This window comes from Podarcis muralis, chromosome 2 (genome assembly GCF_964188315.1).
Source record: "Podarcis muralis chromosome 2, rPodMur119.hap1.1, whole genome shotgun sequence".
Classification (NCBI taxonomy): domain Eukaryota; kingdom Metazoa; phylum Chordata; class Lepidosauria; order Squamata; family Lacertidae; genus Podarcis; species Podarcis muralis.
This window is the reverse complement of record NC_135656.1, coordinates 97,027,338-97,041,223: the sequence shown is the minus strand read 5'-3', so window position 1 is coordinate 97,041,223 and position 13,886 is coordinate 97,027,338. Positions and strand designations below refer to the sequence as shown.

General features: G+C 44.0%; 1 protein-coding gene across 1 annotated transcript in view; it reads right to left on the bottom strand.

Annotated features, from left to right (window-relative positions):
• Positions 1–451: 451 nt before the first annotated feature.
• The window catches only part of LOC114591851 (uncharacterized), a 141,645-nt gene continuing 128,210 nt past the window's right edge, over positions 452–13,886 (bottom strand). The window contains exons 5-6 of the mRNA XM_077925055.1: positions 7,466–7,549; positions 452–3,172 (exon numbers count right to left, since the gene is read on the bottom strand). Coding sequence (XP_077781181.1) covers positions 2,805–3,172; positions 7,466–7,549 — 452 coding nt within the window. The 3' untranslated portion in view covers positions 452–2,804. The remainder of the gene's footprint in view (positions 3,173–7,465; positions 7,550–13,886) is intronic.

The window sequence follows — 13,886 nt, the reverse complement described above, 5'->3', positions numbered from 1 at the left end:
TTACAGACTCCACTAACCCAGAAATAGTACCTCAGGTTAAGAACTTTGCTTTAGGATAAGAACAGAAATCACGCAGCTGCGGCACGGCGGCAGCGGGAGGCCCCATTAGCTAAAGTGGTGCTTCAGGTTAAGAACAGTTTAAGGTTAAGAACGGACCTCCGGAACAAATTAAGTTCTTAACCAGAGGTATCACTGTATTGCCTACACTGGCTGGCAGCAGCTATCCAGGGTTTCATGCAGAGGTCTCTTCCAGAATATGACGATTGGACTGGGACCTTGCTGATGCCTGGGCAACAGCACTGAGCTACAGCCATTCCCCAAAGGCCATCTTTGTCTCCAGAAAACTTTGGCTCCAGGTTGGAATGATCTTCCAAGGCATTTGACTCGGGGAGGGTGGTGGTGGAGAGAAAGTATTTAATAAACAAATGCAATAATCACCAGTAACCCCAACTAAGGATGTGAAACAAAAAAAAGCAGGACTTTATTCTGGTTTGAAAGGAGAGAGAGAGAAAAAAGATCTACAAATATCTTTGACCGAATGAACATTGTATGAATATTTCAAGATGTTCCTTACGGAATAAGAGTCAACAATGACTATTATTCTAGACAACTTCACATTGTAGCGAAGACATCCTGTGCACAATTAAATAAATTAGTGCAACACCATCTCCATTTTTTTGGCATTTCTGGATCTCTAAAAATCGGCCTTATGTTAACACAGTGGAATTTACATAAAGCATAGCAATGGCTGGGTCAGTGACAGTTCATCTGCAGAGGGATATGTGTGCATCACTGCATCTGAATACATTCCAACGTATCTTAAAGTCAAATGATGTAACCAGGAACAGACGGGCTATAAATTCACCTCCTTTTACATTCCCACTTATGCAGGCTGATGACAAAACAAAAATGTGTAGCACTTAGCGGGGGCAGCGGGGAGGAGAGAGATGGAAACCAGAATGAGATACAACTAAAATAATAGGAAACAATTACATGTCATAAATTGTATGAGCTAGAAAATGTGGTCTGTCAAGGAACTGGACGTTTAATTATTATAATCATTATAAATAGCAGCTAACTGAAAGTGAAGATCCCCTTTCTATCCAGAACTTTGCTCATGAGCGTTTAATACGCTCCCTATTAGGATGCAGTCAGAGCAACAAAAATCCAGATGTCTTCCACTAATCTTCCTTGGTACAGTCTTGACAATCCGATCCCAAGTCTAGTGTGCTATGCAATTGGTCCTGCATTCTCCATTTTACTGCGCTTGTGCCATGTGCTGATGTGAGGGTGTGATGGCCTGGGATTTGGATTCGGAGGCTAAACCTGAGGAATCCCAGCCTGCACAGGAGTCCCCGTCTCCAGAACCAGCTGAGCTGGGGCTTTGGCTTGAGCCTGAAGGGTCCTCACCTGTGCTGGATCCTCAGGTGCAGGCACCAACTGAGTCTGCTCTGGCCCCTGAGGTGATGGAGGACCCATTGCCTGCAGGTGCTCCACTCTCAGCCCTGCCAGGGGAAGAGGAGGTTGCCTCTGGGTCCGGTAACCCTCCAGCCTCTCCTGAGCTGCAGAGGCTCAGGGCAGAAAGGCGGAGGGAACTAAGTTCCCGCAGGAGGAGTGCTTGCCTCTAGGCCAGGAGAGGCGAGTCACTGTGAACCGAGACCGCCCTATGCCTCGGGGCAGATAAAAGCCAGCCAGCCCAGTCTCAGGTTGCGGGAGCAACATTGTTGGTAGCCTGTTCCTGCCTGCACCCTGTCCTGCTCTTCTGCCAGAGTTCCTGACCTCACCCAACTCCCTGCCTTGGACCCCGCTTCAGCTTTGATGGACAGCCTCCATACCGCACCCTCGACCTTGGACTGGACTCGGACCTCGCCACACGGTTAGCCCTCGGGACCAGCACAGAGATACCACAATGTCGCAGCAGCCAGGTCAATGCCACTAGGAAGAGCCGGCCTACCTAGATGCAGCAAAGCACCAATGCACAGTATTCTAGAGTAGCACAGAACCTAAGATGCTAAGGCCTCACCCTAAAGACTTTCCTGATGCTCCAGAGCCATCTATACAAGTACATGACAAGTGACAGTTAAGAGATTAGAAGGAAACTCATACAGCAGTAGTATAGCGTGCTTCATTTTCTCCTTTGCCCTATACATTTTGATGCGGGAAAGAATCTAATTGTGCCTGTGGGGTGTGCAGTTCCAGTGTCTTTGACCTTTGTACTCCAGGCTGGCAGGGAGCTTCGTCCGTCCCTCAGTCCTGCGCCACTGCACAATGCCAACAGGGTTCACTGCAGAGATGACCTAGTGAGCTAGCTAGCCCTACCACCCATTGGTGGAGCTGTCTTAGAGCAAAATGGTACCAGACTTGCTTAAGACGCAGCTCACATTTGTACGTAGGAGAATGTGAAGCCGTGACCCAAATGTTCATTGACTTGGGTGAAAATACCAATTTAATGGCTCCATTTTCTTTCAGTTTCTGGCAGCAATGCAGCAACGGTTTCTATTCTGCTGGACAGAATTCTCTGGCGTGCTAAAATCTATCTACTTTTCGAATGAGTGTTTTCATTACTGTCCTTAACACTGAAAAAATGGAGGGAAAACATAATTGCACACACTATAACAGAATATGAAGATTGGCAAGGGGTACTTATTTATTAAACATCATGACTGACTTCCCTACTTTGTTTGATACTTAGTAAATCGCAGGTAAAAATATATTGATGCGGGTGTTCTAAGAGCAATTCGATTGTCTTCCCTATCATTTTCATGGCGAGGCTCCTTCATCTAAATTACCCTTGGTTTTTAACCTCACCATTCCTGCCAAGTAATTTGAATCAAGGTTTCAGGATTTACAAAGTCATGAAGAAAAGTCCTGTAGATCTCTGTTGCACTTTGGAAGGAGTTCTGGTTACAGATGTTCATCTTGAGCATGAAAGGGTTAGACTCGGAGTTTCTGTCTTTAAAATGTATTCCATTCTTTGTAAGAAAGTCATAGATTGAGAAGTGTGGTCTCCTTGTTAAAAAGGAGCACTGCTCAAGTTTGTGCCAGCTGTTTTGAAAAGTTGGCAGTCCAGACTTGATACTTTTTTCCCACAAAATGAACGTCTCTGGGCAACGCAGCTGTAAATCACATCGGTCCAACTTTGGCACATGTTTACATTTTGCTACCGTGTTACCTGCAAACAAAGAAAAAGAGGAAAGTGACAATTGTGTATAAATAGTTTGATAGTGGCAAATACTGGCAGGAGGAGATGAATTCTCCAGAGATTTCATAAATTCCCACACGTTCAGGGTTTCAACTGCTGACCTCTACTTGCTAGATTATGCACATTTCTGAGCACTGTAAGCATTCTACATGCATACAGAAACAGGAATAGAGAAAGGAGGGAGCTGCTTTTGGGAAGCAAGTCAGTATTAACAGCCAATTGGTGACAGCTTTTTCTATGTATGACCACAGACGACCACAGCACCTGGAGACAATCAGTCAGGTCATATATCCACAGCTGTGACCACAGGAGAAATGAGTGCTGGGAGGAGCACAGAAAGAAGAAGCACCATGGTACACCCACATCAGCACAACTGGATGCCTTCATCTGCCCCAGCTGCAACAAAACATGTCTCTCTACAGCCACAGCAGGCACTGTAACTCTCCAATGATTTGGCTTCATCCCCGGAGGCACACTCTTCCATTGTCTCCCAGGACAGATGGATGGCAACAATTGGTTTTTTCTATGCATTGCAGCAATTGCACGGATATTTGTTCAAATAAAACAATTCTTTTTTTATTGGTTTTTATTAGGGGTTTTTGTGTGTGTCTGTACCAATGCAAACAGATAAACAGGGAAAGGCACACCTATTGTCAGGAGTTCAGCTTACACTCGAGTAGGATGCTGGTAGAGACACATGCCCAACTGGCACGTTCCCTCCCTCCAGGTCGATCGTCCGGGAGCTTCATAAGCTTTCTTCAGCCCAAACATCACAGCGACCGACGCCGGCACACTTAGAGATCCACAGAGTTTGCGCACTTTGCGTGACAGACCTCAGCAACTCAGCATTTTGGCTAATCTACTTTATTTACATATAAACACACAGAGAGCACTGCAACATGGCTCCCTCTCTCTCTAGCAACAGACAGCAAAGAGAAAAAGAACAAAGGACAATAGTCCCACTTCACGGAACACAGTAACACAAACATCCTGTCTCCGTCTCTTCCCACTTTGTGGAGTCAAAACATACAGCGTCATGTGAAAGACAAAAATCCTATGACTGCAATCATGGAGCAGGAATTCTAACACCTATTGCCTCCACTTTCAGTTCATAGTCTTTTTCACAGTTTGCTTATGTTTGGTGAGAGACATTTTTGTCATATACATGTTGCAGTTGGGGAAAAGGTAAGGGGGGGGGAGAGAGAGATGGGGATATTGTTCTTTCGTTCTATTGCCTATGCTTAACGTCGGAGGGTTGTGTCAGAATGATTGTATATTTATTTATTTTTATCGATATTGCGAGGTTAGGGATTCCCAAGCTTGGTTGGTTGTGCTTAGTTGATTGTGATGTGGCTTATTTGTGTGAGGAAGGCAGGCTAGGGTGTTGGGTCAGGTTAGCCATATTAATTCGTATTAATTCGTATTAATTCAACGTCCTGAAATCATTATCACAAAATTTGGGGTGATTTGCAGTCAGATGCCACAAACCAACCAGAGCCATCACGTACTTCACTGGAGTCTTAAAATGAAATTCACCACAAATGTTTCTCTGGAGGAACAGAAAGAACGTCCAGGCTCCAACCCCAGGAAGGGTCGGAAAGACATTGTGGAGGAGGAGCCCAACAACCCACTGGTGACCTGAGACCACTCACTATCCTGTTGGTACTGTTGGATCTGTACCCAGGCACCAATGAATGACCTCCATCTCAAACTCCACCTTCTGCTGAATCCCAGCTAGAGCATTGCCACATTAATCCCATTGCAGTTGTAGATCCCCCAGACACTCCCCAAGGTCCTCCTTGGGGATATGAAACACCATGCAGGTCTTCATCTACTAGTTGTTATCCACTATCTACAACCTACCATTGGTTGTTCTGTACCCCAGGTCAGTTTCCTGATACTTTGCTCAACATGGGGAGCCTCCACAAGCACAGACCAGCTCTCCACTTCAGACACCCTCCTTTGTGTGGGAGCACTCATCCCTGCTGCCTCCCCTTGCATGCTTATTCAACCCATTCAGGAAACACCTGGAGAAGGTTGCTGTCTCTCTACTACCAATGCCGCAACCTTGTTTTGGAAGTGCAGTTTTGACAAGTTCTGGCTGAGATCAACCAGACAGCTCATTTAGAACCAGCAGCTGGCCTAGTGAAGTAATAAATGTATCAATAAACTGGCTAACTTTATACCATTATATATTTAAGCTATGTACCAGACACCAGTAGTCAGCGTCTGCAGTACCGTCCTTTATCATTTTTAGAGAGAGAGAGAAACTATTTATGACTGCCCATAACCCAAATGAATTTACTGTTATGGAAATCTTATTCCTACACAGAACTAAAACATGGTATACAGTGCTGGGCATTTTTGCTTGGATTGACAGCAACATTTTAATGAATCTAGAATGATGATGATAATAAAGACCTTATATTGCTTCATGGTGACTTGGGGAATTGTTTCCTTCTTTAACTTACAGAAGTGCCATATACAGTGGCTGTACTTTGGGGAGTCAAAAGTAAAATCAAAATTTTATATTTCTCTTCCCCTCCTCCCCCCCTCCCCAAAGCTGGAGCCTCTATACCCTAGATACATGAGTTCACACTATAAAAGGTGGCTTTTGAGCCTTATCTGGATATCCCTTGCCCTTGCTTTTTCACTCCACAAAAGTATACTCCACAAGATAACAAGAAAATGGAAAAGGCCTCTTATCAAATTAAAGATGCTTGCAGCACCTTTGGGTGCAATGCTAACCCATTAAGATCAAAGTAAGCGTTGCCACTGACTTCGATGGGATGTGGATTGCACTCTTGGGGAATCTCTTCTTTGAAGAGGGGAGTTAATAGCTTGTTACTTTAATGAGGCAAAGCCAGTTTAGGGCACTCCTGGGTGCTAATTCAGCACAGTAGTTGATCTCAAATGTGTGCAGAGGCCTAAATCTGAACTGGAAAGTTCCCTATGCCATGTCTGTGTTCCATACTCCACACATGTGAAGAAGAACAGTTCCTGCTCATTGTCAACCTAAGCTCTGCTGAGTCCTATACCCCCCCCAACTGCCCCGGAATGGCTCTACATAGACTTCCAGTAGTTTCTGGTCACCTGTTCCTTCCTTATTCCTTTCTCTCTGTGAGCAGGTGCACTGCTGGATGTTTCTCATGATCAAGAATACAGCTGCTTCTGTGCTCCTGTAGCTTCTATCATCATTTGTGCTGTGTTGGTTGTTCCCAGGGCTTTTGTATGTGTAAAACAGCTAGAGGGTGCAATGTGCTGGAAGTGAAACAGCAGAGATCATTCAGTGTGTGGTTTAAGGGTTAATTCTGTTAATTTAAGGTGTTGCAAAGCAACTAGAGAAAGTGGCATGGTCTTTGGTGAGAGCAAGTGTGGTGTAGTGGTTAAGAGCGGTACACTCGTAATCTGGTGAACCGGGTTCGCTTCCCCACTCCTCCACATGCACCTTGAGCTAGTCACACTTCTCTGAAGTCTCTTAGCCTCACTCACGTCACAGAGTGTTGTGGGGGAGGAAGGGAAAAGGAGAATGTTAGCTGCTTTGAGACTCCTTAGGGTAGTGATAAAGCGGGATATCAAATCCAAACTCCTCCTCCTTCTTTGGTGAGGTAGTATGTACTCTGACAGACTGCCAAGCTTTGAGGGAGTTTTCTTGGGGAAGTTTAGTTGAATTGAATCCTGCTCTCAACAAGCCTTGTCAGAAAAGCAAAACCCCTCTGGTTTTTTTTCTGCTCAGCAGATATATTCTGTTTTGTCCGGTAAATGTTTATTTTTCTCTCTCGTCTCCCATCTGCATTATTCAAGTGCCTCTGCTAACAACAGCAGGTTGATGAAGGCTACTCTAGCATGACTCCAAAACAGAACCCAAAAGATGACCACACTGTTAAAGATATAACTTTAATATGCATAAAATGCTACGTTTGACTGCATTGTATTTAAAATGCTATGCAGAGAAGTTTGCATTAGGCACAAGAGGTTTGTCTACAGCAGATGCGGCAAGGAGAGTATTTCAAGCATATTGATGGCTCATCGCTGGAAACCCAAACTTCATTCTCAGCAGGAAGATGTCCCTGAGTGTACTCCTGTACTTGAAGCCATTCATTCCTATAGGGAAAAGCAGATTGCTCCCCTTGGCCAGGGGCATTGTACTGGTAAGATTTACCCATGTTATCGAATGACCTAGTATTCACTGATAGGGAATGAAAAGGGTACATGAACTTGCCTTGGTAGTTTTGACTTTGTTTCCACTGCTGCATGACCAACCTGAGTAATCTGGAAGCACTTTACAGTCTTCTCCATCCAGGCAAGGGTTCATATGACACCACCACTTCTGGATGACAATGGCAGCTGGAAGACAAAAAGGAAATGGCTTGTTAAAGAGCAAAATGGAAAAAGTGCCATCACGTGGATTTATAAGCAAATGCAATGCCAACCGAGTAAGTTCAATTCTCATGGGAAACTGTGGTTTGATGAAACTAGAAAGGATTATATCAAGGGGAGAAGGCAGGGGCAGGAGAGATGCTTCAAGCCGTTGCTGATCCTCCAAAGCTGGCAGCATACAGCAACTGCGCAGACTGAGAACATGGCATCTGAATGCAATCATCATGTTTAATTCAAGCTGAGTATATAGACCTCGTGCAAAAGTCATTCTAGGATCACTCCTCCAAAAATAGTTTCATAGATGGATCTTAACCACGTTTACTCAGAAGTAAGTCTTGCTAAAGTCAACGTAAACATACTTGCCAGGACTGAAAACTCAGAAGCAGAAGAATGGTTTTCAAAGCAAAAGCCTGGTGTAACAAGCTAGAAATATATGGACCTTTACCAACAAAGCAGTTGAAGGTCAGACTATCTATCGCTTTTGTAAATAGGAGTAAAAGGCTTTTCTGAAAATAGGAGTCATACCTGCACGTAACATAAAATACAAATCTTACCCCAAACCACAGGAAATATAAATCCTTGACTTAACAGATGCAACTATTTTGGGGGTGTTAAAAGGTTTTAAGATTGTATATCAAAAATGTGGGAAATGTGGGATACTTTTTGTAGGTCACTAAAATTGCATATATTGCTTTAACTGTTTTTATATATGTAGCTGTCTTATATAAATGAAATTAATAATAATGATAGCAGACAGCAATCCTAGTCTTACCACCTGACTAAGCACAGAGTCAGCTGAACCCAAGGACCAGGCCAGCTCTGCCACACCTTGTAAAACCCCAAATTCAGCACCTGGTTTTACTTTCTTAGCAATGAGTCTCAGTGGAATGGGCTAATCAGGATCCCTCCTTATGCAGAGGAGGCCTCTTCATGTACATTGCTTCTCGTGCTTGTCAAATGTGTGACTAGTGGGTTCACGAACAGGGAACGTGGCAGGAACGATGCAGAAGGCTAGCCCATGTGGCTCCATGACCTTCTCGCACATTATTTTAATGTGTGTGGGAGGGGTAGTCTGAACCCCTTCTACTGTTATCTCAGCCAATTAAGTATCACCTTGCGATTGTGACACTGGTGCTGTGCTAATCACATTCTTGCGTCTGGGGTGGAGAATCTGTGGCCCTCCAGGTGTGGCTGGACTTCAACTCCCATCATGCCTCGCCAATGTGGCAAATGTTCAGGGATTATGGGCGATGCAGTTTAGCAACATCTGAGGGGCCACAGGTTCCCCAATCACTGGGTCTGCATGGTGGTGCCTGAGGGCTGTCTCCATTGCCAGAACCATTAGACCAGGGGTAGGCAACCTAAGGCCTGGGGGCTGGATGCAGCCCAATCGCCTTCTCAATCCAGCCCACAGACAGTCCGGGAATCAGCGTGTTTTTACATGAGTAGAATGTGTCCTTTTCTTTAAAATGCATCTCTGGGTTATTTGTGAGGCAAAAGAATTTGTTCATCCCCCCCCCCAAAAAAAAATATAGTCTGGCCCACCACATGGTCTGAGGGACAGTGGACCGGCCCACGGTTGAAAAAGGTTGCTGACCCCTGCGCTAGACTAATGCTTCTGCTGTTACTGCACACCATTGTTGGTTTCTTTTGCCTGCCAGAAACATAAGACATGGCAAGACAAAGTGTGTAGGCCTGTTAGTCTGTGTTCCATCTCACACAAAGCCTTTCCATTTCTTTTCCTCTGCAGGTGGTGGTGGTGGTGGAGAGATGTATTCGTTGCCACCAGAACCAGCCTGAAATTCCCTGTTTTGGTGTGCTGCAGCTGTTTCAGTGCATCCATCGACCAGCCCAGGGAGCACTAACCCAGCTGGACTGGCAATGGAGGTTATTCTGCTCATATGGTACCACATCTCTAATTTTATTTCTAAGCTATTATGAGAACCATTGTTGGCCACTGGACATTTTATAAAGAACAAAATAAGTAAGTAATAAAATATTCTGAACAGAGATTTTAGTAAGATACGTCTCTTTCTTTTAAGTAATGCTGTTGTATGCCCATGATGCATTCCTGCATAATATTAGGCTGCTTAAGAGTGCAATCCTGTGCACTTTTACTCAAGTATGTTTCCTTGTGTTGAGCTTCAGCCGAAACCCATTTAACTTCAATGAGATTCAAGCAGCCTCTGTACATGATTGCTGGCAAAGACAGTTGCCCTTCATCAGTCTTCTCTTTCATTTTCATAATGTGATCATTAGTATTTTCATATTTTTTTTCCTGTGCAGGGAGACCCCATAAAGCGTATTTATACATCCCTTATTAGATTTGATTCAGTGGGTGCAATTCATCAATTCATATGAAATTACTTTACAAATTTAAATTGAATTTCAAGCTAAAATATGGAAATAAATGTTAATTCTGTTATCTAACATGATTTTACTGTGTATAGCTGATTAAGGTGACAATCCAAAATCCACTGACCTGGAAGTCTGTCCCACTGAGTTTAGTGGGACTTATTTCTGGGTAGACATACATAGATTCTTTACTCTACAGTAGCATACCAAACCACAATTCTTACATGTAAAGGACAAAACAAACTATTATCTCACAGGGTGCCCCCCCTATAAATTATGTAACAGCAGGTTGGCAGTGGTAAATTCAGTAGCTTTTGATACTGATTCAATTATTTCATTTCTGCTATGCATTTTCAATGTGGGTAACAGGCGTGTCTTTGGATGGGAGTCTATCATTATGTATTGTAATTTTGTTACCTGAAGTTTCATTTAATAAAATATGCATACAATCTACCAGATCATAATATAATGCTACCAGCAAATATTTATTCCAGTTCCTTAGTTGGCTGCTACTTAGTTTTTGTAGCTTTATGCTTAGGTTGCCTTTATGAAACTGTTTAAATGTTGCGATCCTTTTGAATGATATTTGTGTCTGAGAAGTTATTGCAAGCTCCTTTGTTAGGGCTTGCTACAAAACTGGGAATCTAAATCTGGAACATACCTTGTGAGGGTATCCACTCTGTTTTAAATAAACAATAAATAAACAATTTCTCTTGAATGACTTCTTTTGCTGATCTCCCAGATGCCACAAACATCTAATTTTCCAGGAGCAGGTTCTCTCATCCTAGGTACCATGGCTTATGCAAACAGCTACTGGTTTAGCAGTGCAGTCCTAAACAATGCCTACTCAGAAGTAAGTCCTGTTCGGAGGTTCTAGCTGGGGAGCACAGCTATCGCATACCCTTGACTGAAGAAGAAGAAGAAGAGGAGGAGGAGGAGGAGGAGGAGGAGTTTGGATTTGATATCCCGCTTTATCACTACCCAAAGGAGTCTCAAAGCAGCTAACATTCTCCTTTCCCTTCCTCCCCCCACAACAAACACTCTGTGAGGTGAGTGAGGCTGAGAGACTTCAGAGAAGTGTGACTAGCCCAAGGTCACCCAGCAGCTGCATGTGGAAGAGCGGAGGCGCGAACCCGGTTCACCAGATTACGAGTGTACCACTCTTAGCCACTATACCACACTGGCTCTCAACGGTACACTCCTTCTATCTGTGGTGGTCATCCTCTTCCACCAAGCACGCAGCTTCGGGAGGGACACACATGGAGCAGTGAGGAAGGGAACACCCGCCTAGCCAGCCAGATCAGCCGAATCAACCCTGGCGATCAATGGGGTGACAGATGTGGCAGCCACTCGCAGCATTTGAGGAATTTCAGTAATAGTTGCAAGTTAGACATGAGAGTTAAGATATATATTAAGAAAAACTTAAATTATGATGAAAGTGCATATTGGCAATAAGTAATATAAAATTGAAATAAGGACTAGACAGGAGGTCGGGTCTATAGTGCTAAGACCAATTTATGTTTTATTGTTTGTTAAGAAAATTTTGTGTTTATTGTTATTCTTGTGTGTAATTTTGTATTTGTGTTTTCCTTTTTATGTATCAATCAATCAATCAATCAATCAATCAAGAAGTAAGTCCTCTTGAGATCAGCATAGCATATTCCTAGCTATAGGACTGCAGGCTAAATTGTGTGTGTGTTTTTTCTTTCACAGCTAGAAACACACTAAGGATAACATCTGTTGTCACTTTTTTTTGTCAGGGAATCCCGATGGGGTTTAGAACTACTCTTGTCTCGCTAGCAGTGTTCAGAGAAGCTCTCCTAATTACGGTTTTCTAAGGAATGAAGATATCAGAAGGCTGCTTTCGTTTTGACAAAAGACTACATCTTGAAGGCGAAGATTTACCAGTATTCTGGGATTAAATCCTCTGGGTTTCTCTAGTTCCCTAGATGAAACAGAAGTTTTCTTTAAAAGCAACTATTGTTAGTGCAGAGTGTACCACCCTTCAAAGTCCTTTGGCACACGGAATACTTCGGCTTGGGAAGATTTACTCACAGCCCCATTTTACACACTGGGAGAAGGCAGTTACACAAGGCTTATTAATGCTTTATCTTCTCTTAGCGGCTGCCAGCCAAGTTCCAGGTACTAACCCGAGAGTGTTTATTCCCACAAAAGAGAGGGGGGGGGGAATAAAGCCAAATCCCTTGATGATCGCTTTAAAGTCAAGTGTTTGCCGCTTGTTTAAGTAACACAGAAGAGGTTGACCTTTAATGAAACACAATAGTGTGTGGCTCTGTTGGACTCCTGCAACTGCAGCGCAAAGGCAGTTAAAAGCTGCTGCGATCCCTTCCCTTTCTGTTACATGTTTTATTCTCCCTTTTCATTTGCAACGCTGCTTCCAGAGCTCAGCAGATCGATACATCTGTGGGTCAGCCGGTGGGGAGGAGAAGCATGAGTCAGGCCCATTTCTGGAGACTCAAGGAGCCCCTAGGAAGCGGAAAGGGGTAGGTCCACCTGTAAGGAGCTCGGAGACAGTGGCGTGTCCTGTTCCACTGCTCGGACAATGCTTTCGCCTGCCCTTCTTTCCCATATTTTGTAGCTTGCAAGATTCTGGCCTGTTTTCAATCCACAGGAGAGCGTGGCCAGAGAGTAGACTGAGACCTGTAATGGGAAAGAGATGCCGTAGACCCCAGCATCTTTAGAGGGGGTGAAGAATTCCTTCCGAGAAGCAGATCAATAGGGCCTGCCAGCAGTTTCAAACTACCCCCAATTTTTCATCTGTTCTCTTTGTTCCTTGCTATCCTTTTTCTTTTAATGAGCTGCTTTTACTTCCATCACTATCTACATTTCGTAGCTGAACTGGGGAACGGCAAAGTGCTGCACCAACGTCAATTAAGCCTTGCAACATGATGACTATTATTAGACCCATTTCACAAATGAGATAGTTCTTAAGGAAAGACTCGATGGATAAGGCTGGCGTTTCACTTATTTACGGCACGCAAGGCTTTGGGCCGGATGGATTTCAAATTTTAATTACTGTTTGTGTTTGTTCCTGGTGAGTGCTATTAGTGCCTGACAATCTACTTAAACAAAGTTTCCTATCCTATTTAAATCAAAACAGTGCAAATCTCTTTGGTTGTAACCAAAGTTTGTCCAGCTTAGGCATTTATGGCCTGTTTGAATCCATGAATTCCTTGAGAGCTTACAAACTGGATTTTGAACCCTTGCCAATCCTGCAGGTAGTTCAGCCATAGACACCTTCAGATGAAACTTCATTTCAATCTGGATTCAGGCTCAGTTTGGGGAAGGGAGAGGAACAGGACGAGTGTGATACTGCTCACTGCCCTTGATCTCTCAACAACGATGGAGACATTTAACCACAGGACCTTCCTGGTCCATCTCTGCAAGTTGGGGACACTTTTTTAAGGTGCTCACTCTTATTTATATGAGCATTGGGTGCTTGTGCCTCTGCACCCTGGCAGGGTGCTGGATTTAGGGCAGTGCAGCCAGTTCTGCTGCACAGGGCTCTGAGCCGAGTGGGCGCAAAGTTGAGAAGATCCATAATTGAGAAAATCCATTTGGTGATGCCAAATTTTGCCCTTGCACAGGATGGCATACTAGAAAAGATGACCAAAGTCCGCCCCTGCCACAGGGCATGATTTTGTCCCCAATGCTAGTTAACAAAGCCCGCAAAGGCAGTCATTAGGAGATTAGGAGCATAGTTTCACCAGTATCCTGATGACACCCAGCTCTATTTATCTGTAACATCTGAATCAGGAGACACTATGCATATCCTAATCTGGTGCCTAGCAGTTCAAAAGCACATCAAAGTGCAAGTAGATGAATAGGTAACACTCCGGGGGGAAGATAAACGGCATTTCCATACGCTGCTCTTGTTTCACCAGAAGCGGCTTAGTCATGCTGGCCACATGACGCGTAAAAACTGTCT